We start from the raw sequence: 27,366 nt of genomic DNA, 5'->3' as shown, positions 1-27,366 counted from the left end.
ATTGGATAAGAAATAAAAAAAAATTATAATTGGCATTGAAACATATTTATCTTAATTTATTTTTCATTCTCAATGCGAATTGCAGTAAAAATAGTTAAACCTTATAACTACTTTTGAACAACAAAGATTGCAAATTAATTAAAGATGATTTTTTTTAAAGAAATGATTAAAGATTATTAAAAAAATGTATTCATATATAGAGTAAGGATTATAAAGTTCTCAACTTTCACCTTAGGCTGTGGTGAAGTGAGTAACTTACTTTACCACAGCTCTTTATTTGCTGGATACTAAATTTTAGTCCAAATTAGAAATATTTAAGAAACACTTTTTCTTCTGATGAACCGCGAATTAAGTTACGTTGTATATTCTTCACTCTTTTTTTTTCCTGTTTTCCCATAACTGTGGCGTTTTTTTCTTGTCGTATGTGTAAATATTTGAGGTTCTATTTAGTCCTGAGTTGCTCTCAAGAATCGTAACCTAGGCATTAGAACATGTTTGGTCTCACACTGCAAACATCTTTTTAGGTTCACGTTAAGAAATAAATAGCTCTATCTTTCACGTTTTGTAGCACAGTAGACGTGACTATTTCCTGTTTCCAAACACAAATTCAGTGGTCAAACCCAATCTGTGAAAGCCAGGAATTTTGTTTCCATGCGTTTGTACAAGGTAGGAACTTTTTCAAGGTAATTTGGGGAAAACCTGGTCCTAATGAAACTCACCCCTTTGGCTACCAAGAGCCTCCACCTATAACACGTACAACAAGACCATAAATTTTAAACCTACGAACCAAAGTTACTAATACCCATAATAAACATAACGTGTGTCTCCATGAATTTAGGCATAACCACATTAAATAGTCTTACCAAGAGGAATAATTATTCGGGTCCTGTAAACATCCCACAAGAAACAAAAGGTCAGTACATCCATGAAAAGACAACAAATTAGGACAGCAAATAGATAGAAATGCACACAATAAGGTTGCTATGGTGAAAAGAAATTAGACATGGCATGTTAATTTGATTTGATTAGTTAAAAAAGAATGAAAATTTGAAAAATAAAATAAAATAAGAGGTAGAATAGAAGGAAAAGAAAAGAAAAGAAAGAAAGGAGAAGCAGGAAGTGTGTTGTTCTTGTGTCATTGTCACATTATACTTTGGTAGCCATTTTTCTGGCCTGCTTACTTTGCTCCCCAAACGGAGAGTACACAACTCTGGTACACTCTTGGCATTTTCCCTTCTCTTTTTCATTTCATTTTATCTTTTAACTTTCACTCTCATTTTCCCATATTTTCCAATTTCTTCACTTCGCCACATTCTCTCACAGACACACTTTCTCTCATGGATGCAAAGTCCTCCCAAGCTGTTCTTCCCTCTGAGCCATTGATGTATCAGGTTACTCTCTAAACCAAAAAGAAGTCATTTTTTGCTTTTTCTTTGAAAATTTTCTGCCTAAGTTGCTTTCTTTTCTGTCTCAGACATGGTTCTTGAAAGTTTCCATCCACTGTGAAGGTTGCAGGAGGAAAGTGAAGAAGGTCTTACAGAGCATAGATGGTAACACAGAAATTTACCCTTCTCTCTTTCTGCTCTGCCCAGCAAAATTACTTCTTTTACGTACCCTGTTAACCTACAAGCTTTCCCTTTTTTGTTTTCTTTTGGTAAATTTTCCTCATGCATGGACAGATTCCGTATCTCAAATTTCACTGTGCTAACAAAGATTGTCATTTTCCGTTAGCTTGAACCGGACCATTTACTATTAACGTTTTTTCACTGTACACTGTTTTTAGGTGGTTAATGGTGACAGAATTTTCAATGTCGGGTTATTTCACAGGTGTTTTCACCACAACGGTTGACCCACAGCAGCAGAAAGTGACGGTCACCGGAAGCGTCGGCGTTGAGACGCTGATAAGGAAACTGGAGAAAGCCGGAAAACACGCCGAGATTTGGCCGGAGAATCTCGCGGCCGGGAAGGGAAATAACTCCGACAAAGACAAGCAGCAGCAGAAGAAAAAGAAGAAAAACGAACAAGGAGAAGAATCAGAAGGCAAGAATAATCACTCCACCACGACAAATGCAGTGGCTACCAAGACCACCGCGAACACTAGCAAGAAACAGACGAACGAAAAAAGTTCTGGGGAGAGGGGCAATGGCGAAAGCAAGAGCGGCGGCGGAGAAAATCAGTCAGCAGAATCGGAGAACAAGAGTGGTCAAAGCGAAGGAGTTGGGAAGAAAAAGAAAAAGAAAGAGATGGAAAAAAGTGAGAGTGATGGAAGTTCAGCATGTAACGGTGGAGCTGCGCACAGTGGATCCTCTGGGCAGGTGAATCTGAGCCCTACACGTCAGCAATTCAACCTGTATCCAGAAAATTACTGTTATCCCCCACTTGTGTATCTGGCAACTCACAACAGGTTATGTCCCATGGGAACAATGGGTGGTCCTTCCTACTATGTTTCACCATTGCCCTACATGTGTGCAGGCATAGACCACGATCCTTATCGCCTTCAATCTACGCCCTTCGTTCCCTTCGAGATCTTCAGCGACGAGAATGCAAATGGCTGTTCTATCATGTGAGAAACCAAGATACTACCTTTTTGTTTCTTTCATGGTCCCATATCAGCTCTTGTTTTGCTATGCTACGCTATATGGTATGCTAGTTTTGTATTTTTTGAGGGAAAATCGATGGAGCTTTGTGCTGTTCTTGGATTTTCTGGGTTCAGATATATATACCCTGTTGGCAATTTTACTTATTTTCATTTTGATGGACCAAACTGTAAATAATGGTGAATCATGGACCCTTTCGATAATCGTCTCTCTTACTATTATGCAATTTGCCAAGAGATGAGATGTTAGGATTAGATGGCAAGCATGTCAATGTCACGTCCGAAGGGCATTTCGTGAAGACTGGACTGTGCTATGCAGGCAAAGCAGAGGCAAGGCAATGGAATGAAGCTACACATAAGAATCTTTTTCATGCTGTCAAATGTACTTTCGCAGTCTCACTATTTAAACCAAATCATAATTTATCAGAAAAATCACTCACCATTTCAATATAATACTTCCATGCTAATCATCTTTTCAAGTTAGGGCTTCATCACAATTTTCAACAAATTCAGGACTCACTGCATTTGCTCCAACAAGGACGCTTGAAAAAAGTCCATTGACCCAGCCGTGATTAGTGCCGCGTTTGGCTGATGTTTTCTGGGACATGGCAAAAACATAAAATAATAGCACTATCATCAACCTAAGAACATATATCTAAGCAGAGTTATTATTATTATTTTTTTGCATGAAATTTTCTCTCTTGGGCACACGGTGTATAAATTATATTGTTATAACTTCAAAGTTGTGATAGAAAAATGGGTGTTATTCATTCAAAGCTGAACTGCATAATCTGACGCCACAGGGTAGCATGACATGCCAAAAGGACTTGTCCTTTCTAGAAATTCTAGCTTTGGGTCAAAACTGCATAATCTCAAAGTCAATTTATTTTGTTCGAATAATGAGAATCATTATTCGGTCATCCCTTCCAGATTCCCGAAATCAACTTGCCTGCACGAATAAAGCGGAATGAGATTGAATTGAATCAATGTTTGAAATTGCAACAGAACAGTATTAAAGGAACGATTATAATTATAATGTTGGTAGTGTGAAAAAGATTATTTATACATTTTGGCAAAGCACATAACAGAGGGAAGAGTGTGTTTGTGGAAATAAATGTAGTAAAAAATGATGGTTCCGTAATGAGATAAGTATGAGGGAACAATTAATGTTGTCTGCATTTTGCATGTTAAGATGTTAAGCGAGGCCATGTGAGGGAATCAGGATGTGGACCTGAGGCATTGTAAAGATGAAGGGAAAAAAGTGGAGAAAAAGTATAAAAGGAAGAAACATGGGTGAAGAGCAGTTAAAAAGTAGTGCTGCATTGAAGTGAAATAAAATGCACTGCACGATAGGACACTGCCGTTCAACTCATAAGGTGCAATTTTTTTAGGACAATGGAAAAACTCTTTCATTCTCACTTTATTTTAACATCATTTTTCTACAAGACCATGTGGATTTTCTCTATTGGGGGTGTTTATTTCGCAATAGATCACTTTATTATCCACAATCTCAAAAAATAGATCAGGTTCTTCGTAATAATAATTATAATAATAACGGGACAGAAAAACTAATACATTTTAAATTGAGGCTAGCCTGTACTTTTTGAAGATGGATAGAAAGTTGTAGCAGAAATCTCATATTTTAAAATTCTTGTGAGATAAAACAATTTATATTTGTATTATATGGTAGTTTGGTCTGAACGGTTAACTACAGTTATAATGGTCAACCACTGAGCTTGACTAACCATGAACCAGTTCAGATAGTTAATCCATAGTTAGTTTGGAGAACAAATCAGTGAGCTCAACCAAATATTAAATAGACCGATTGATCATACACCAACCTTTTTGGACATCCGCAACCTAGACTGCAAGTCACTGAGCCTAGTTGGTAACCAAAGAGGTCGATCGGATATGTACCAACCCAAATAACCAATCACCAGCTCAGTGAGCAGAATATTGAGCTCGACTAACTACCAAACAGGTCAACTACCCATACACCAGTTCATATAAGTCGAACATCGACTCAGATAACATTACTATAATATATTAACCTTAAAACTGATAATTAAGATATTAAAGTGTAATTACTCATAATTGACTGCAAATAGGCCAATATTAATCAAAAGTCTAACATAAAACCTATAAATAAAGGCTAGAGATAGGAGGGTAAGTTAGATACTTTTGCATTAATTACTACCTTGTCAAATGTTTAGTGGCATGGAAGATACCCCACTACCTTACGCCATAATCGATTAAAACAATTAAATAATTAATATTAAGATATTAAATTAAATAAAATATTTTTATTTTAACTTGAATTTAAAATTTTCTAAACTTATTTTTTAAATATTAAATTATTTTTAAAATTTTATTTCATAAGTTATTATTTAAATATATTAATATATCAATAAAATCATTTACAAATTTTTATAAATTTTGATTTTATTTATTTATATTTTTCGGTATCTTTCAAACAACTTCACTTTCTATTTTTTCTTTTTCTACATTTTTTTCCTTTTTCGAAAACCTATTTATCAAGTAACCCATATAGATAAAGAAACAAAAATTTACTCCACAATAATCAAAATTAAAGATGTCAAAGAAGATCATTTTACTCGTTTTGGTCCGATCAGTCAAATATAGGGCAAATGAATTGGCCTACCACACCAAAATGAATTATATCATTTAAGTTTTATTAAAAATAAAATGAAAACCATAATTTAATAGGATAAAATCTTAAATTAAATGTTGAGTCATGAGAATAATAAAATATTTTTTTTCTTACTAGCACAATATTTGTAAATGAAGTGTAAAATGAAAAAGTATAAAACTATTAATTTTATAAGATTATTATATTAAATCAAAACTTACAAGTCTAAATAAGTTAAAATCTCATAATCTGATTTTTATGTTACTTAATCATCGTTTCGAAACAATAAATTTCTATCTTCTTTCATATCACATTATATCAAATTTAAATCTAACAAAAAATCATTTAAAAAGATTAAAAAAAAAAATGTAACTACCCCATCGAAGATTGAACTGTGTAAACATATTTAAAAATATATTAACAATTTTTTTTAACAACTTTTTAACAATAAGGTGAATTATTATTTTATTGATTCGTATATTTAAAACAGACCAATCATAAGCTACTACGCATGATGTTGTAAAGGAATTGTAAAAAAAATTGTTAAAAAAACATTTTTCATTCGAATCCTATACTTGACTTTTGTGTAAACGAGGCCCACAACCAGTGTTGCTATTAACAAATTGTTTAGCAAGTGTTGATGACTGCTCTTTGTTCTCCAGAACCCCGCCATGTTTTTTTCATTAGTTACAACATTTAGTTGACTTTAGTAATAATATTTCTTAATAATCTTTTAGCGATATATAATGTTACTTCGAACATTGTTTATACGAACACTAATAAGATATAACAATATTTCTTAGTTACTTTGCTTCATAAGATATAACTTTGTTCTTTTCGTTACTTTAACATATACTTTGACATATCTTAATTATTACTTTAATATAATGAAACTATATGACGTATATGATTTGTGTGCTATTTTATTCTAAACTTGACCGGAAATAGTTTCATATATATCTAAAGCTCGGTTTTTCTTTAAATTTTACACAAATACCCCTTTTATTTCAAAAATATTATATTGTCATCCATTTTCACTTTATGTTTGCATTGTCTTTAAATTTTTATTTGATGATTGTTCTCTTCTAGTCTTTAAAAAAAGAAAAGATTACCCATTATGCATTTTCATAAATAAAATAAACACATATTTAAATATTTAATATGAGTTTATGGTACCATGCATCAGGGATATTATTGAGCTACATAGCGCACATAAAAAAGTTCATACTGTTATTAATGTTTACAAATAATAGGACCTAACGCCCTAGAGGTTCTTGTAAAATGCGGTATATACAGTTTTAAGTAACACAGCCTAGGAAAAACTAATCAAACGAGAACATCCTATGAAAAGCTACATAGATACAAAGTTTTTGTCGTTTTTTCTTCGTGGTAACTCTCAAATGCAAGTTGATGCCTTTGAAGTCCGTTGATTCATCCCAAGCATGATCACAATTACGGTCACATCGTCATGGTACTTCCTTCTCCTCCCAGCTGGAATGTTCATCAACTCTTCCATGCTTAAACCTACATGAGCATTACTCAACCAATAATCATCTAATAAAACAAGCAACGTCTATATTAATGAAAATCAAACAAAAGATATGGAAAAATGACCGGCGGAAACAGCTGCTCTAGCCACAAGCTGCTCTATCAGAAACTTTGCTGGATCGCCAAAAGGGGTGCTCAAGATATAAGACTCTACAAGCTTCACTGCCTCATCGTTGCTGAAGAAGTCAAATAAACCATCACTTCCAACTATCACAAATTGATCGGAGCTTGAGATTCTATGGACATTCAGTGATGGTTGAGTGGATATGTATGGTGGGCTTTTAAGATCACGAACTCGAAGGATTCCCATCAAAGCATCATTCAAATTTTTCTGCACCAGAATAAAATAAGAAAATCAAATCTATGTTTGGTACTTGGTAGGACAAAGATATATTCTTTGCAACCTTCCACTCAATCGCAGTATATAGTTTGAATTTAAAGGTTTTAACTATCACCTTTATTTGCTAAAACATGAGTACCAAAGTGTTTTGGTGATAGGAGAGAATATCAACCAACCTTTTTCAAGTAGCCAACTCCAAAAGCGCGAGTAACCTTGAGTTTCCCTTTCACTTTTCCTGCTATAACGATCCTGGGATCATCGGGATGTTCGGCCAGAAGTCTAGCTCTTTCAACTTCATTCTCAACGGTGTGATTATCTGTAAGCTGTATAGCCTTCAGTCTCTCACTCTTATCCATTCGGCAACCTGTAAGGCAGGTTGCCAAAACTGCTCTGCTGTCACCCAGATTAAGTGTATACAAATCATTACCATGAAGAAGCACTAGTAAAACACAAGATCCAATAGAAACTAGATCAGGACGTTCCTCCATTTCCCGCTCCACCATGTACAGGAAATCATTCTCTGCCTGACTAATAGCACGTTCAAGGATATCAAGTACCCCTTGTGAAAATGGATCACATGATAGTTCTGACTTAGTAGATAGGCTACACTTTGCATAACATCCATGATTAGAATCATTTATTCCTTTAAACCTTGCCATAGATTGATCTTCGTGATAAATAAGGCTGTCATTCAACTTACATTGCAGGGATTCATCCAAGCCCCCATCATTATAAGCTCTGATGGAACCTGGCTCCAATTCCTCGATTAACTTATCAAAATATGATATGATGGTGTCATACAGGGTACCAGCCAGAAAATCGGCTGCATCTCTTCCATTAAAGCCATCATAAATTGCACAGAATAGCCACCCATTTTCTTCAGAACAAACTGCTTGAACTCTGTCTTCACCGGCAGCTCCTCCTGCTACTTGAACTTCCTTAACATTAAGAAAACCTTCACTTCTGGAAGGATCGCTCATTGATTTTAACGTGCAAGAGTCATATTCGAGGATGTCACTTGTAGTAGAAGGACTGCAGCTAAGGTAAGACAAACTACTTGGGAGGGAAGATGATAGTATGTCCAACTTTGAAAGACTTGGCGAAGAGGTTACCTTACGAAATGAATTAGGAGAGTCCCAACTTGGAAGGATTTCTTCACCTATTTTACCATTGCAGATGTTTGTGTTGGCTAATGTAGCATTCGCACTTAAGGCTGCACCTGACAAGCAAGAGAAACTACTTGTTCTACGCACTCCGGGAAGGATTTTGCAGCCACTGGCAACCTCACAGGGAATACCTCTATCACTGTTGCATTTATAGCCAAAACTTATTTTAAGTTCTCCTTCAGGACTAAGCATTATACCCTGCTTTAAGAAATCCATTCTCAATAGTATCAGTACCACAGGTATAGATATACTGAAAGGAAAACACACACAACACACATATATATATCCCTGTATAATATAAGGTGATAGGAATACTGATTCTTGTAAAGTGATAATCAGATAAAATAGATCTATATATAACCAAGGTGGTTATAGTGCACGAGCATTACAAAGAAAAGACAAAATGCATTTTGAACTTGAAAATATAAAACCAAAAGAAACTGAATTTAATATTTAAAACCAAGAGAAACTTTTTCTATGAGTATGGTCTATCAGATGTTTTGTTATATGAACAAACAATGCTAACATAAAAAGTAAATGGCCAAATCAAAATAATTTACACAAGGATAGGACAAACTCGCAAATGGTAAAATATCACAACAATTTGACATGAGATCACCAAGCACTAAAATATACGGCTAGAATTAAAAAATGAGACTTAAAATTTGTAGAACTTTTACTTATAGCTTTTCAGTATCAGCATTCGGTTCCACATATAGCCAATTTATTTATTTTAAGATTTTGATGAACCTCATGGATTGTTTGGGGAATTGCTGATATTGAAGAAATTATTACAAAGCATCCAGTTCAGAGATTTTGATCGAAAGATTTGATATTATTCTTTATCCCGGGTCAAGAATATCAGATCTTCCATCATGATGCCCATTGTCCATACAGAAAGGTTCATAGCAAGACAACGAAAACAATGAAAGTCCAAACCATAATACACATGAAAAATGAAGCATCTGCACAGTAAAATATTAGCTTCAACCCCAGAATTGCAGGCAATACACATCAACAGGGAGATCATAAAAATTAAACCACATATATACGCGTGTATAAAGTTATCATATAAGTCTTCGGTTTGAAAACCTAGATTAGTTCAAGCAATCCACACAACAAAAGGAGCTTAACAACAAAGACCCTCCACCAAAACCCCTTAAAAAATAGAGGGGCGTTTAAACATAAACATTAATTCATTCAGAAGGGTGTCCAATGGCCCAGCGATCAGCAAATGACGGGAAGCAGATTTTGCTCGGCACCAATTTCTCTCAGAGAAAAGCTGCCTACTCTGAAGGTATAGCTATGAGCAGCCAATGCAAGTAAAAGTTCAAAAACGAAACCCGAGGTGAAATAAAATGACAGCACAGGAAATGCTAATAATCAGAGACACCCCAAATAAGAAGAAGCAATCAAAATCGAGTCTTTTGAAGATGGAAGCAAGGGAAGGCAATCCCTTAGAAAAGGCATAATAGAGAAAGACAGAAAATTTAAGAAAAGGAACTGACCAGTGAGGAACCCAATAGAGCGAAGGCAAAAAGAGAGGAGGGATTGTGAGAATGCGGGTATGATAGAAGAGAGAAAGGAGTGAGTGAGAGTGGGAGTATATATACAAGAGAGTGTGTGACTTAGCAAATCCCGAAAGGGCAGAGAAAGAAAATATATTTGGTTGCGTTTTGCGTCGTGTATGTGAGTGTGTGTGTGCGGCAACAAGTGGAGAATCCGTATCACAATGAAATTGCATTTGGAATTGGATGGTATATATTAGCCGTTGCCAACCCAAAACTCACCACAACGCCCAAATCACTCTCTTTCACTCTTCTTTGTCCTCTTCGCTCTTTCAGATTTACCCCTATTCTTCACCAACCCTTCATTTTTCTCAGTCAACCTCTCTCCTCACTCGTTGACTTTTCCTTTTTTCTTTCTCTTTATCTTCCTTCTTTATCTTTAATGTGCAGATTTAGTTTTTTAATTCCTTTCTTCTTATTTTTTTTTTAATTTTGCTCCGGGTTAATGTTTCAATCTTGTTTTTTCAAATGTTTGAGAGTTTTAGAGCAATTTTAAATAAGATTTAGGTAAAAGTTTGAAGGAAAAAAAATATTGATGATGTTCAGAGAAACAGAGAAATATATTCATAAATTTTGGAAAACAACTAAACTAAAAACCGTTGTTTATTAGTTAAGTTTTAGATTTGATTTTAAAAACAGATCAAACTAAATTTATATATAGACATACTTTTATTATGGTTTTACTATACCTATTATAATCTCTTTTTTTTTGTGTAATTATATAACTTATACATATTTATGAAAATATTTTTTATTTAATTTTAAGTAATGAATATAATTATCGTAAGTTTATTTTCAAAGTTTTATATAACATATATTCGAAAAATTATACTATTATTTGTCCTATAATAAGTTACAAATGAAATTTTTTAAATTCTATATTATTTTTATTATTTATCTTTACTATTTATATAGAAAAATGTGAACTCTGATATGATCTAAGTTGCTTTAAATTGAAATTGGTATACGTTTAAATTGATTCGATGATGAATTAAGAAAATTGAAGCTATTAAATCAGATAATTATTGTCTTTAAAACATATTCAATCCAATCTGCAAACACAGTTATAAATTATTTTTATCATGAATCTTTATTATTTATATAGAAAAATATAAACTCTGATATTATCTAAGTTGGTTTAAACTGATTCGATGATGAATTAAGAAAATTGAAGCTATTAAATCAGATTATTTTTGTCTTTAAAACATATCCAGTCCAATCTACAAACACGGATATAATAATATCAAATTTAGAGATTACATTTATGACATAAAATTATAAGAGTGCTATATTTCACGATATATATGATGTTACTCTTATATTCATAAAATATCAGTAAAATTATTTTGTATTTTTAACATCTCTATAACGTGTTTGGATGCATGCTCACCAAAGACAGAATGCATCAAATTGAAGTAAGAATATGAAGTTTTTCCATCTTCGGCTTGAAATAGATTGAAAAATTACTAAATATGTATTGTACCAGATGACTGGACGGTCATCACAGTTTACAAACTTCATATGACCGGACGGCCAGCAAAACAGACAAAGGCGTCGGCATGGACGACCGGCCTCATAAACGTAAATGATTAATGTTAAAGAGATTAAGGTAAATCGAGTTTAAGGGTATGTTTTTTAATCAGTTCTAAACACATAAAGTTGCATATTAAAATGTATACACGGATAAACAGTGAATAAAAGATGAAAAAACACCACTCATTAATTAGACAAATCTTGTTAATTAGAAATTATAGTTTGAAGACAAAATAGTTTTTAACTAAACATAAAAAAAATTGATTTTAATGAGAAAATAATTTCATAAAACCTAACGGTTCCATCTATTGAAGGATGAAATTATTGGTTTAGGCTGTGTCTAAGAAAGAGTTGGAGGAGTAGTGATTTTACTTTACGGTATAGAGAATAGATGCTCATTACATTACTGCCAAACACATGCAGAGATGCTGCCAGTGAGCTGAATGGCTGAACGTTGTGTGTTGTTCATCTTACTTTTGTACTCACGTGTCTCCATACAGAGTATTTTTCACGAAATTGAAGTAATAATAATAGTGTTAGAAGTGGATTTGAAGATTGGTTCCTTCCTGTCACACTTTTGACCGAGTAATAATGGTGGTTATAATGTTACGGCTTATTTATGGACCATACGATACTCACCAAAGGATGCTGCCACTTTGAACAAAAGGGTGTGGCGGCTGATAGCAAAAGAAAGGAGCTGCGCATTATACCCTTCCATGCAGATTTACACGGACCATTCTTGCACCCCTATTTTTGGCAGCCTAAACAAAGAAAAAGAGTTTCGACTTTTGACAAGGTGCCAAACTCATCACTACCACCCATTTTTTTTTAAACTTTAAACTATTCAATTTTCTCATTCGCATGAGAACAGCTGGGACAGAGAAAGATCAAAATCATTGTGATCGTGACGTGCATAAACTCTTTAGAGAGGAGGCGACAAAACCACATACCTACCTGCATTTCAAAGATATTGTCTAGTAGTCAACATATCAATACGCGTGAGTTTCAAGCAAATCCAAGGGTGATTGATTACTTTGAATTTTGGAAATTAGAACCAGGTTTTGGATTGAAGAGAATATGGCATGTCGAAGCGGATAATGGTGTGTCATGTGAGTAGGAGTAAACTAAGATACAATGACATTTTTTCTCAGTTACATAATACATGAGATGATTTTAACTTGAATAAAATCTTTGTTTCTTTTACAATCTTGTTTTCTTTTGTAAATGTTTACAAAAGAAGTTTATTTATTGAGGACCTAAATAGAAACTACAATCAGCTAGTTTTCGGCGATGCTTATCAGAGAGTAGTCAGAAAAGTACGGAGCTAAAATAGCAGTTTCACAGCAGCAGACTCAACCGCATATAACTAGGATTCCACTTTGTAAGAGACTTTTGTTTGCCCCTTCTTCGAGCGAATTTGCGAGACCTGATCATATACACAGATTATAGAAGCATATAGCACAAAATTGTTACCAAGCAACCAAATAAAACTAAAAAAAGTCTATCATTTTATAAACTAAGTATTAGGTCTTTGAACAACAAAATTTTCATTTTCAATAGTTTCAATGAAAGAAATTCATTGGTGCTACTTACAAAGAGTGAAGCCTGCTGATTACAAAGAGCAAACTTACACAAAAAATATCATATCAAACCAAACTAGCAGCTAGTTCAAATAATGGATTCCATACCTTAATTTGTACGATGTCTGAAATGTCAGCAACATGAGTACCACCACATGGGCAGCCAGGATTATCTCCTATCCTCACAATGCGAGGTGTGCTTTCCTGTGAGAGTGGATGCATCAATATTGAAACATAATGTAGTGGCGCAGAAAATAAGAACAAAACCAGATTCATGCTAGAGATGAACTTAACATAGTTTTGTATACATTAAGATATGCATAAGCGTGTGATGTACACATATGTGAGACAGTGAATGCTACCCGTCAGCTAATTTCAAAGAATTGCTACAGTTCCATTCTAAGAAAGTGCCACATAAGCAAGGACCCTGTAGCTTGGGCGTTGAAAATATCTGACATTATAAAACTGCTTACCAGATACAACCACCGATTTCATACTCTATACAAATAATAAGGCAGTGTGAATAATAATACATTGATTTAGACGTCAACAAAAAACGGAAAACATAGAACACAGTTACTTCAAAAAACCATTTTAATAGATTAAAACAATTTCACACTACTCGTAAATCAATTTCTCATCTAAAATCTGTAGAGTTTTGACAATTATTTTCAGAACAGGTGTTTCAAGAAAAAAAAATAGAAATAGTTGGAATGTTTTCTCATTCTCTTTTTCTGCTTTCTTTAAGTACTACAAAGACAAATTTTTAGAGAACAAAAATGTTCTCAATAGACAAACACGTTAAAATATCCTCACGTGACTGTAAATTTGAGAATTCATAAACAGTTTTTCAAAACAGTCAACCAACATGATCGAAGTCTAGTATATGACCCTCTCCAGATTGGTTTTAATATAGGGCAAGAAGTCAGTCGTACTGACCGACAAAAACAATCAAATACAAGAAGGCAGCGAAGGGAAAACAGCCGTGTTCCTTCACTGGTACCGATATTAAGACTTGAACTGATTTCATCACATTCACAATGGCTGGATCAAGAGTTTCTTAGATTTTCATAGTTAGGACTTATGAGGGCTGCTACAATGTGGATAGAAACACCATTTGCAGCAAGAATATATCTTTTATAGACTGACCTTAGAAATATAATCAGGAAGACTCCCTCCGCAAATCTTAGCAGCTTCATCGTATGGTAATACATCAACAGAAATCTATATCGTAAGGTGAAGATTTTCAGAGCCTGATGTTACATAAAAAGCAATTTACGAACATAACAACTTACTCTTTCTCCCGAGGAAATTAATGCATTGGCCTCCAGCTCTAGATCCTTTTGCTTACTCTGCAATTCCTTTTGTGGAACTGTACCCTTATATTCAACCCAAGGCCTGGAAATGATGCAATAGCCAGTACGGAGCAAACTTCGTAACTTAGGAACACATTTAAACCGAATACTTATGGGATTACAACAGCAGGAGTTTAGCAATTGTAAGATCTTTCTTTTGAGAAAACCCCTACCTATTATTTTGTTATTCTATTAGTCTTGCGAAGATTTTTTTCACCATACGAGTCCCTCAAAGATCTAAACATAACTAAATTCTATATTATAAAGGACTGGCTAAAAAGCCACTAGAAGACTAAGGTGGCACCACGCTAATCTTTATGACCAATTTAAGGATTTATTGTATTTGTAGACTTCTAATAAACCCACTTAATCATCATTAATATTATCCTAGATCAGCAATGATTTGATAACTCGAACAATGCCTCTTAGCTTGAGTATTAGACAGATAACTTTCAAGTCTCAAACCTAATTCAGATTATGCACTCATATCCAAGCCATGAATTCAGTACACACCAAAAGCATAAAAAGCAGTAAAATGATATACCCATCAGAAAAATGGTAGGCTTTGCCAGGCTCTAAATGACCCAATCCTATTCTTTGCAGACAAATATCAAGCAAATGTCCCGCTGAATGCAATCTACACAGGAAATAAGCAAGGAAAAATGAGATTTACAGAAACAGAATTATAAATTTTCTTATAAGCAGTGCAGTAATCATAGATTCGAAATAGAAAAACTGCCTGGCAGAAATAAAATCCAAGCTAGAGTACACTCTAAAAAAAAGTAGTAATTAAAAAATTTGTACAGATGGTAAATCATTTCCCTAGCTGCACAAGAAAAATAAAAAGTACGCTTCAGAAAAATAATTTATGTAAAACAAATCAGATATGTGGGATATCTTAACTCAATCTAAAAGGAAAGGAAAGAAGAACACAAAGATAAATGTTTGAAGATTTTCATCCCCTGAAAAAAAAAAAGTTAACCTGGAGTTCAGTTTTCGCCTCTGCTCGTCAACAAACAGTGAAACCTCATTCCCTTTCTCGTGTGTAGGCTCAAATTCCCCTCCCAAATTCTCAAAGAGCCCATAGTGAAAAACCTACATCATCATAATAAAAAAAAAAAAACGAGGATGTCTACAAAATAATTGATGACCACTCCAGAGACATGTTCGACAACAAAAAAGACCTTTCATTCTTGAAACTTACAATTCCATCTTTGGATCGAACATCAGATACCAGAAATTTGTTTTCTAAGCCATGAATGAGTACAAAGCCAGTATCCGCGGGTTGACCACCTCCTTGCGGATGGAATATCGTACGGTCCAAGATCAAAACATGTCTACCATCATCGCCCTTTTCATTTTACATCAATAACGAAGCGAGTTAAGATTTCCTTCTCTGTATAGTCCTTCGCCCTTTCCCATATTTGTCATTTCGCAAAAATTATCAGTTGAATAACTAACTAAAATCAAGAAGTAATAGAAATTAACCTTGAAGTGAGATAATAATGTGGCAGTGCACTGGAGGCTCCACATGTCATCGTAGTATTCGAGCTTCGTGGGATTCTTGTACAAATCCATGGCCATAACCGAATCCTGAATCTATGGTTCTTCGTTTCGGATCATACCTGACCCCGTAAATGCTTCATACTCAAATAGTCACCGATTTTGACGTGATTGATAAATAAAAAGTTTCTGTACGGTGAAAGAATTATATAATGGGTAGGTTTGTTTAGTGATTATCCTTTAATAAACATATATTTATAGGTTTTGTTATCAAAGGTAAAAATACATCGTATATTATAAGAATACGCAAATTTAATTCATGAAAATAGGGAAGTCGTGGGAGCTCAAACGAATTCAAATAAAAAAGTTGTGTTCATTTGTTCAGTGTTAAAGTCGTACATCTCCCAAAAATGACTTTAAAGCATGGTAATCGATTACCAAGATTTGTAATCAATTACAAAGTCATTTTTTATAAAAAATTAAAAAAAAAATTAAAGTTGTGTGGAGGGTTAACGACTTCTCTTATTGAAGCCATGCACCCTCTCCCATTCTTATCTTTTATATTTTTTAATTTTTTATTAATTAAAATCATTTATAATTTGTAAATAATATTTTTAAATATATTTAATATAATTAAAATTATATCTAATTAATAATTAAATTTTTTTAATATTATTAAATAAATAAATTTTATAATTTTAATTATTTTTGTAATTAAATTAATTTTTTTATAAAATGATTTTAATTAAATAATTTATAACTATAATTGTTGTAATTATGTAATTAAAAATTAAAAAAAAATTATGTAATTAAATTTATTATAATGAAATATAAGTAAATTTGTTATAACAAAAACTCATTCTAAATTAAATTTAAGTAAAAATTTATTATAAGTTAATTTATTATAATGAGATATAAGTAAACTTTTTTTAATATAATAAATTTAATTAAATTAATTAGGGTTAAATATGTTTTAAGTCCCTAAACTATTAAGTGAATTTGTTTTTATAAAAAATTAATTTAATTACAAAAATAATTAAAACCATAAAATATATTTATTTAAAATGTTTTATATACAATTAAATATATTATATAAAACTTATAAATCTTTTTAAATAATAAAAAACTAAAGAAATAAAAGTGTGAAGGGGATGCACGACTTTAAGTAAAGAAGTCGTCAACCACCCAAACGATTTCAACTTTTAAAATTTTTTATTATTTTAAATAGTTTATAATATTTTTTTTATTAATTAATTATAATTCAAAATAAAGTATAATATGATAATTAAAATTCATAAAATTAAATTATAATGAAATATAATTTTAAAATGTTAATTAGATATAATTTATATTATTTTAAATATATTTAAAAATATTATTTATTAATTATAAATTATTTTAATTAATAAAGAAATTAAAAATTAAAAAAAGGTAAAAGTGTGTGGGGTGCACGACTTCTCATATTAAAGTCGTCATCCCCCGGTACAACTTCAATACTTTTATTATTTTTAACGAAAAAAAGACGTGGTAATCTATTACAGTGTTTGTGGCAATCGATTACCATGCTCTAAAGTCATTTTTGGGTGCACGACTTCAACACTGGTCAAATGAACAGTGTGAAGTTGTGCCCCTGCACGACTTTTTCATTAAAAATCGTTTGGACCCCTCACGACTTCTCTTTGACCCAAAATTTGTCTATTTTCGTAATATTTCAGACAAATTTGCCTAGTTTCATGCAAAAACCTATATTTATATATATATATATATATATATATATATATATATATATATATATATATTAATTATTGTGACTTATTAATTAAAATATATATTTTTTAAGAAAAAAATAAAAAATTATTTTTAATAAATTATTATTGCATATGGTATTGAGGTGTGAGCTGAATAGACACACCAAACAGTTAAAATATAAAATAAATGTTTTGATAAGAATGGAGATTTGTTGTTTCGAATTAATTTTTGTAAAATATTTGTAATTATACATATTGTGTAAATTTAGATTGTATTTTGTATTAATAATTTTTTTTTATAAGTCTTTGACGAGTTTATCCAAATAACTGATAATTTAAGGAGAAGTAATAAACAATCTATTTTCTCCATTCAATCCCGGTTCTTAAATATGTTAATTTTTTTTTTCAAAACAATCTCTTTTCTTTTAATAAATTGATATAAATTGCTAATACTCAATTGATTCTAATACATAAACTACAGGATTAAAAGAAAATCTAACTACGTCGTGTTTTCATACGTTAAATCTTTTTTACGTATAAAAGGAGATAAACATCGTGAATATTTAATGTTATAAGCATAATTTTCAATTATATATAACACACTGTTATTTTATTTAAACAGCTTCTTACATTAGATTATAAACTCATGTACCGTGTTTCTTAATTTGAAATTGATGTTAGGAGAATATACTTGGTGTTGGTGTGAGAAGCATGGAGGTGACATATAAGATAGCAAAACATACAACTTTTATTGAAAAAAAAACATATTTTAATAATAGTAATTTTTATTTTTCATTTAAATCCACATAATCATGTATAAATAATATCAATGATGGTGGCTATGATCAACAGGAGGAAAAATATTTTGAATAGGATTAGGACCACTAGGAACTTCCCAATCAGTATGAGAAATTTTGTTGGTGTGTGTCATGGAAGAAGGGAGAACATCATAATGAACATTAGCAAACATAGAAGAAACCCTGTTGTCTGCCAAATTTCTTCTAAGTTTTATATGGTTTTCCAAACGAGACGTTGAATGCGAATCGAGCACTGAACACATTAAAATGATGAGAAACAAAACAAGTGCTGAGCATTTTGAAGCACTCATGATTTTAATAAAGGAGGAATACGAGTTAAATAATTCAAATAATGAAATGTTATATTTGAGAATGTGTTAGAGTAGAATTCTATGGCAAGTTATATATAATGAAAAAGTTAAGTTGAACTACAAATGTGAAAAGATCATAATTATCTCTTTCACATTTTTTTAAAACTTTTTAATAAGTATAATTATGACAAGGAATTTACCACAATAATTGTTTTAATTAATTACTATAATAAAATAAATAATTAAAATATTGTAATAATTATATTCGTTTAAAATATTGTTTTTAATTATGTATTTTTAATTATTAATTATTGATATGATATTATTCTTTTATTTTTTGAGTTAATTAATTAATTCATTTAAGTTTTATTGATAAAAATAATTTTAATTATAGAAAAATATATATTTCAAATTTTATTTCTATTATAGTTTAACATTTTTTTTTCATTAAGTATTGATATTTAATTACTTTTTTAACTTTTGTGTTAATAATTAATTAATATTTTAACTTTTATTGATAAATATAATTTTAGTTAGAGGAAAACATTTATTTCAAATTTTCTTTCTTTAATTTTCCTTTCTTTAATAATGTAAGGTTTTTATTATCAATGATTTATTATTGAATTATTTAAGAATATTAATAAATTTCATAATATTCTTTAAATTCCAAATATATAATACTTTTAAAATTTAAAAAATAAATATTTACATCAAAAGTATGGTAATGGGCCAGTATATAAACCGTCAATTTTATCCTCAGACATTAAATAATGAAATTATATTAGTTTACTAAAATACCGACTTTCAAAATTTCAATTTTAAATAAAAATAAAAGGTAAGGTATAATAATTATAAGAGGGGTGTTGCTCCCTCCACCTCCACAGTCTTCTCCCTCCACCTCCCCAATTATCTTTAATTCCAATTATATCCTTAAAATTAAAATTTTTTATTTTTATTATTTTATTATTTTAATATTTAAATATTTAAATATAAACTAATATAAATATATATTATTAAAATACATTAAAAAGATATTCAAAAATAATAAATCAAAATATTAAAATATCTAATAAAATAATAACAGAAACATAAAATTAAAACAAAGCTTAAACGGATGACATCCTTCAACGGATGTCAACATCCGTTTAAGGCGAAACGGATGTCAACATCCGTTTAAGGCGAAACGGATGTCGACATCCGTTTTGCCTTAAACGGATGTTGACATCCGTTGAAGGATGTCATCCGTTTAGGCTTCGTTTTCATTTTACGTTTTAGGGTTAAAGGATTATTGGAAAGATTATTGGAAGGATTATTGGAAGGGTGTAGGGTTTAGGGTTTAGGATTATTGGAAAGATTATGACTATGTACCTGGAGAGGAACCACGACAAGCACATTACACCACAAACGCACTGCACCACGTACTGCACCGAAAGCAAGAGGAAGATTGCTTGATAATTCTTTTCACGATCACTGAGCTTTGCAGAAAAATATTTTACTCATACAAGGAACTAGGTAGGTTATCAGTGAAATATGTTATAAATGAGTAAAATTAAAAAATAATAATTCTAAAAATAAAATTTTACTGAGGGGCAAAATAGTAAAGAGGAGGTGGAGGGAGAAGGCTGTGGTGGTGGAGGGAGCAACACCCTTATAAGAGTCTGAAAATAATAAGGCTATTGGGCCTTATGTTGAGGCAATCAGCCCATAAGCTAACTACCCATAACTTTAGGAAAGAGTTTTCTAAAGATCATAATTCCTTCATTTTGCCAGCTTTCTTTCTCTCTCTAAAACCCTTGCCCTAAAATTCTCTCTGTCTTCTCTCTAGATTTTCTCTTCACTGAACCGATCAAATTTGGATTTGAAGGTGTTTATGTGCTCGCTGCACCAAGGGCTTCAGTTTGAACCGAACGTTTTTCCATTCTGACCGGTAAGTGCTTTTTTTCCTTTTCTTCAACCGTTCTTGAACCTAAGCCATGCAACTTGCTGGTTGTCTATTACTGGTAGTTTTTCCTTTAGTTTCTATGTCCCTTCCAACTCTAAGAAATGTGCTCTGCACCAATTTTTGGTGGCTTATAGGTGCTGTCAAACTCGCCTCTGTGAGGAGGTACTGATAGAGCGTTCCTAGGAGTGGTACTGTTAAGCTTTCCAGGTAAGGGGAGCTAATTATTTTTGTATAAATTTATTTTATAAAACTATATGCATATGAATGTTGAACTGGTGCTTTGTGAAACTGTTTTATGACTTTTATTGTATTGGGTGTTATAACTGAAACTTTGAAATTGTGCATGTTGTGATGTGATGAATTTAATCTGTTTTGAATGAGTTTGTTGGCTGAAATTGATCTTATTGGAAGGTCTAGAGTAAGGGTTCTGTAATAACATGTATATGGGTATTAAATAGATGTACAGGTACTGAGGTTGTTGTGAGAGGAAGTGAAAATATTAAAATTAGGCATATCAGATTTAGAGCATAAGAGAACATGGTAGATAATTTAAATAAATTAATTGTTAATTGTTGAGAGCCTTTCTTTGTTGGTAGGATAGAGGAACCTTAAAAACCTGAGTTGGCACATCCCTGATCATAGAGCAGCCCTGACCTATTCCAGTCAGTTGTGACTAGTCATATGTGCTGGCGTCGAAGGTGAGTTTGATGCGTTCAGACATCTAGGTCCTCTCCGGTGACCAATTGGGGTAAAGAAAGATCTCTACTAGGATGAAAATAAAATAAAACAAGTTGATTGTAGATGCATAAAGTTATCATGTGTTAATTTCTAGTCAATTATAATTTTAAGAAATCAAGTCACTGTGTGTTTGGAATTTAAAGTAAGGATCCATATATATATATATATATATATATATATATATATATATATATATATATATATATATATATATTAGTTTAATGGTGCATTGATATTTCCAAACAATAACTCTAATATCCATTTTGCACTTTATGATTTACAGTGTGGGCAGTTAGTTATGATTAATTTAGAATCCAGAGTAGCCTTGGTTGCAGCAAAACAGGTGCTTGAAAAGAGAGTTTGATATGCTTCTAATATAATATAAATATGTATATTTACAAGATATTGTACGTATCATATATATATATATATATATATATATATATATATATATATATATATATATATATATATATATATATATATATATATATATATATATATAAAATAAAGTAAGGATATTTTTTCTTATATTGAAACGTGAGTGTTAATCAATAATTATATTACTTGTAGGTATGTATAAATTGATATATTTTATGAGCTGTTATGGGTTAGTTGGAGCTGTTTGGTTATTGGTATTGATTAACTTAGATTCAATTGTGGAGATGTTATTTTTATAATTTGTGAGTGGTGAGTATTGTATATTGTTGAGATTGTGTATATGTTGATTGTGGCAAAAAGTATATGATTATAAAGTGATGAAAGTATGATCCAAGTTGTAAATCAAGTTCCATCTGTGTAGGATCTCTTGGTGAGATCCTTAGTGTTTTAGAATGAAAGTAGGAGCTCAGTCTTGGGCGTCATTTTGAAGAAAACACATACAACAAGCACACAAACAAGCAAGGATGAGCTAATTATTTAAAAGCATGCATCATATCAAGCACATAACATACCAGAGTTAACTTAAATCAAAGCAGTTTAAGGCATATACATCCTAGCATCTTATCTTCTAGACTTGACTCGTCCGGATTTTGGAATGATAGTCGAGCTATGGCGGGTCCTGCACTCGTGGTGACTTATGAAACTTGGGTTCCCCACCCTGCCACACTCACGAGGTTAGCCTGTTCCGGGCCTTGAGGCATACTGGAAGCCCCCAAGACTAAGACATCCTGCTACTCCTCACGACATGGACTAATCCCTCTACTTGATGGAACTTGATTTACAACTTGGATCATACTTTCATCACAGTGTCTGGTAAATATACATATTTATATTATATTAGAAGCATATCAAACTCTCTTTTCAGGCACCTGTTTTGCTGCAATCAAGGCTACTCTGGATTCTAAATTAATCATAACTAACTGTCCACCCTGTAAATCATAAAGTGCAAAATGAATATTGGAGTTATTGTTTGAAAATATCAATGCACCATTAAACTAATATATATATATATATATATATATATATATTACGTATTTTATCTTATAAATATATATTTACATTATATTATTATACATATATATATATATATATTTATTTATGATACGTAACGTTATAAATATATTTTTTTATATTATATTAAACTAATATATATATATATATATATATTATATTAAATATATATTTATATATGTATATATATATATGGATCCTTACTTTAAATTCCAAACACACCGTGATTGATTTCCTAAAATTATAATTGACTAGAAGAATTAACACATGATAACTTTATGCATCTACAATCAACTTGTTTTATTTTATTTTCATCCTAGTAGAGATCTTTCTTTACCCCTAATTGGTCACCGGAGAGGACCCAGATGTCTGAACGCATCAAACTCACCTTCGACGCCAGCACATATGACTAGTCATAACTGACTGGACCAGGCCAGGGCTGCTCTATGATTAGGGATGTGCCAACTCAGGTTTTTAAGGTTCCTTATCCTACCAACAAAGAAAGGCTCTCAACAATTAACAATTAATTTATTTAAATTATCTACCATGTTCTCTTATGCTCTAAATCTGAAATGCCTAATTTTAATATTTTCACTTCCTCTGATAGCAACCTCAAACAGTACATGTACATCTATTTAATACTCATATACATGCTATTACAGAACCCTTACTCTAGACCTTCCAACAAGATCAATTTCAGCCAACAAACTCATTCAAAACAGATTAAATTCATCACATCACAACATGCACAATTTCACAATTTCAGTTATAACACTCAATACAATAAAAGTCATAAAACAGTTTCACAGAGCACACCAGTTCAACATTCATATGCATATATTTTTATAAAATAAACTCATACAAAAATAACTAGCTCCCCTTACCTGGAAAGCTTAACTGTACCACTCTTAGGAACGCTCTAGCAGTACCTCCTCACAGAGGCGAGTTTGATAGCACCTATAAGCCACCAAAAATTGGTGCAGAGCACATTTCTTAGAGTTGGAAGGGACAGAGAAACTAAAGGAAAAACTACCAGTAACAGGCAACCAACAAGTTGCATGGCTTAGGTTCAAGAACGATTGAAGAAAAGGGAAAAAAACACTTATCGGTCGGAATGGAAAAACATTCGGTTCAAACTGAAGCCCTTGGTGCAGCGAGCGCGGAAACACGTTCAAATAAAAATTTGATCGGTTCAGTGAAGAGAAAATCTAGAGAGAAGACAGAGAGAATTTTAGAGAGAGAAAGAATGCTGGCAAAATTAAGGAATTCTGATTTTTAGAAAATCCCTTCCTAAGGTCATGGGTCCTTAGCTTATGGGCTGACTGTCTCAACATAAGGCCCAATAGCCTTATTATTTTCATGCTCTTACATTATGTAAACATGAAAATAGATAAGATATTTAAATTTTAACTTCAACACTAATTACAACCCAAAAGAATAGTTCGAAGTCACTTCATTCTTAAAATTTAGTGATTTCAAATAAGTCTTAAAGCTCTTTAATTCACTCTGTTCAAGTTTTAAATGCACTTCTAATACTAATAAGTCAAGATATAATATCTACTTCTACAGATAAATTATAAATAACAACAAGAAAATTTGGAGCATCAAAACAAATTCTCCATAACTTCTAATTATTATCAGTACTAAAACAAATTAATCTCGTCAATGAAATTAATCCGATCTCTAAGCAAGAGCAAAGTCATAAATAAATACAAAAATAGATTTAAAGACTTTGATATCCCAGTAAAACATCCAAACTGCAAAAATAAATATAAGTTAAACTTCTGGAGAGATATTACATTTCTCATCTTATTAATCTTTTCAAATCTAAAAATCTTCAAAATAAAAGTTTGGAAAAACAAGATAGGGAAATTTATCAAGTCAAAAAAGAATGTTACTCTAATTAATTATACTTGATATTGACTTATTAATTGTCATCTTAATAATGTAAAAAAAAAAACAGAAAAAAAAAACTCAGAAGAAAGAAGGGAAAATTCAAGAGAGAGAAAAAAAAAGGAAAGCAAGATCTGAGTTAATCAATAAATTGTATTTACTTATACAAGTGTAAAATAAAAATAAATAAAATCTTATATTCATAAACAAATTAAATTATGACAAATTATTTATTAGACAAAAAGTAAGATTATATTTTGCTATTAATTTATCCGAAACAGGTACTTACTTATTTTGTTGTCACTTCTTATTTTATTGTGAATTTATATGATTTTTTCTCCTTAATTATTAATAAACAAAAATGTACCTAATTGGACTTTGAACATATTGGTGTGTTTTATAAAAAAAAAAAGTTGCAATTTTTTTCTTACTTTTATGGTATGTAATGAGTAAATTGAGACTTCTTTTGGTTGAATAAGGTGTGATCAAATAAAATTTTGGTTCTTTAGAATTTGTTATACGGTGATTTATCTATTGATTTGAAGATTAAAAACAGAAATGATTTTATGATGTGTTCTTTGAGTAATAATAATATTGAATCTTTGTTTTTTTATTATTATATTATTAGAGATCTCGAAAATGATTAAACCTAAATATAAAAAAAAAAACTTTTTAATAAAATTCTTATTTAATTTAGTTATCAAAATAAATAGAAATTTGTTTAATTTTAAATTACGCAAGTTAAAAGAAACACATAATAAAACTATGATACAATAATTATATTAATACTTTTAAAAGAATTCTTTAAGTCTTGATTTATTTTTTTAATCAATGAACCTCTAACAACTTTTAGAAACAAGTTCATAAATTGTACTAATGCTCATATAAGATAAGTAGACCCTGAATACATGTTGTCGCAACCGGAATCGCGACGGGACGACGATCCAAAAAGAAACGGGTTTTGAAAAGAGATTTGGAGTCGCCACCATAGTTTATTATGGAAAACTATGGAAAAACCTCAAAATGATAAAGCACGGTCCACGAAAACCATATTCTGGGTTCGGGAGTCGGTTACGTGTAGGGAAGGTGTTAGCACCCTACAACGCCTGCCATAAGGCAGTACCTTTAACTAAATGCGCGAATATGATGTGGTTTTCAAAATGTTTAACTATCCCTTAAAATAAAATTATAAATAAACAAAATATATTTTTTTAGTTTTTGGGCCCGACAAGGATTGACCTGCTCCTACGTATTCTCATTCAAAATGAGAAATCAGGGTTACGTAGTTCTAGCTGAAAGACTGTTTGTTTGTTTGAAAAACAGATGTTTTTAATTTTTGGAGATTTTTATGTTTTTAATATTTTCGAGAAAAAGAAGGTAATGAGTACTAGGCCGACGCGAACGGTCGCACGAGTATTCATACCTTTAAAATGGTATTTAAATATTTTTAATTATTTTTGAAAAGAGAGATAACGATATTAAGCACTAGGCCGATGCGAACGATCACACGAGCACTCATACCGTTATTTACTTATTTAGGAAGACTTGAGAGTATTGAGTGCTAGGCTGATGCGGACGATCGCACGAGCACTCATACCGTTATTTACTATTACGTAAATAAGAGAGAAAAGTATTGAACACTAGGACGATGCGAACGATCACACGAGTGTTCAACCTTTAAACGTATTTTTGAAATTTTATTTAAGGAAGAAGAAAAGAGGTTTTTAGCACAAGGACGACGCGAGCGGTCACACGTGTGCTTAAACCTTTAAAATATTTTTGTAATTTTTATTTAAGAAAAGAAGAAAAGGTTTTTAGCACAAGGACGACGCGAGCGGTCACACGTGTGCTTAAACCTTTAAAATATTTTCGTAATTTTTATTTAAGAAAAGAAGAAAAGGTTTTTAGCACAAGGACGACGCGAGCGGTCACACGTGTGCTTAAACCTTTAAAATATTTTTGTAATTTTTATTTAAGAAAAGAAGAAAAGGTTTTTAGCACAAGGACGACGCGAGCGGTCACACGTGTGCTTAACCTTCAAAACGTATTTTTGAAATTTTATTTAAGAAAAGAAGAAAAGGTTTTTAGCACAAGGACGACGCGAGCGGTCACACGTGCGCTTAAACCTTTATATATTTTTGTAAATTCTTTTTAATTAAACTATAAATATTGTATTATTAAATATATATTTTAAAATAAGTAAATATTTAAAAATAAGACAATAAAGAAAAATAAAATAAACAAAAAAAGAAATGGGAGAGGTTGAACGAACGTTAGGGACAGTATCAGCATAACGAGCGTTCGTTAGGTAAAGAACGAACGTTCGTTGGGGGAGAGGACGAACGTCCATTGGGGAATTTAAGGACGAACGTTGGTAACCAAGGCTGAATGACGAACGCTCGTTGATAGAGGATGAACGAATGTTGTGAATGTAGGCTGAAGAACGAGCATTCGTTGGGTGATACGACGAACGTACGTTGAGTACAGGAAGGTAGATGACGAGCGTTCAGTGGATGATGTGACGAACGGACGCTGAGAAGAGGAGGCTAGTCCACGAGCGCTCGCTGGGGACGAGCGTTCGTTGGGTAGATGAGGTGAGATGATGTACGACGAGCGCTCATTTGGACGAGCGTTCGTTGTGAAAAT

General features: G+C 31.8%; 3 protein-coding genes across 5 annotated transcripts; 1 reads left to right on the top strand and 2 right to left on the bottom strand.

Moving 5' to 3' along the window:
- The first annotated feature begins 1,133 nt into the window (after window positions 1-1,133).
- On the top strand, window positions 1,134-2,800 carry LOC124824937 (uncharacterized). The gene is made up of 4 exons (XM_047297461.2): window positions 1,134-1,213; window positions 1,324-1,391; window positions 1,475-1,550; window positions 1,828-2,800. Exons 2-4 carry the CDS (start codon window positions 1,338-1,340, stop codon window positions 2,565-2,567), a joined length of 870 nt encoding a protein of 289 aa, XP_047153417.1. The 5' UTR covers window positions 1,134-1,213; window positions 1,324-1,337; the 3' UTR covers window positions 2,568-2,800.
- Window positions 2,801-6,459: 3,659 nt separating this feature from the next.
- Window positions 6,460-10,018, bottom strand: LOC124825400 (putative protein phosphatase 2C 40). Of its 3 annotated transcripts, none has more exons than XM_047298014.2 (4): window positions 9,809-10,018; window positions 7,311-8,501; window positions 6,861-7,125; window positions 6,460-6,770 (listed from the first exon to the last, which is right to left on the bottom strand). In XM_047298014.2, the coding sequence occupies exons 2-4, from the start codon at window positions 8,490-8,492 to the stop codon at window positions 6,643-6,645; spliced, it is 1,575 nt and encodes a 524-aa protein (XP_047153970.2). In that variant the 5' UTR covers window positions 8,493-8,501; window positions 9,809-10,018; the 3' UTR covers window positions 6,460-6,642. The 3 variants fall into 3 exon arrangements, with proteins under 3 accessions (XP_047153970.2, XP_047153963.2, XP_087955874.1); XM_047298007.2 differs by having other exon boundaries at window positions 7,311-8,498; XM_088099748.1 differs by lacking the exon at window positions 9,809-10,018 and having other exon boundaries at window positions 7,311-8,531.
- A 2,497-nt stretch (window positions 10,019-12,515) lies between these two features.
- Window positions 12,516-16,036, bottom strand: LOC124825413 (uncharacterized). The gene is made up of 8 exons (XM_047298021.2): window positions 15,825-16,036; window positions 15,541-15,687; window positions 15,319-15,431; window positions 14,881-14,973; window positions 14,277-14,379; window positions 14,131-14,205; window positions 13,090-13,185; window positions 12,516-12,827 (listed from the first exon to the last, which is right to left on the bottom strand). Exons 1-8 carry the CDS (start codon window positions 15,918-15,920, stop codon window positions 12,768-12,770), a joined length of 783 nt encoding a protein of 260 aa, XP_047153977.1. The 5' UTR covers window positions 15,921-16,036; the 3' UTR covers window positions 12,516-12,767.
- Between the last annotated feature and the right edge of the window lie 11,330 nt (window positions 16,037-27,366).

Source organism: Vigna umbellata, chromosome 9 (assembly GCF_029865625.1).
Source record: "Vigna umbellata cultivar VRB3 chromosome 9, Vumbellata_1.0, whole genome shotgun sequence".
Lineage (NCBI taxonomy): Eukaryota > Viridiplantae > Streptophyta > Magnoliopsida > Fabales > Fabaceae > Vigna > Vigna umbellata.
The sequence above is the reverse complement of the archived record's forward strand: the minus strand, read 5'-3'. Positions and strand labels throughout refer to the sequence as shown.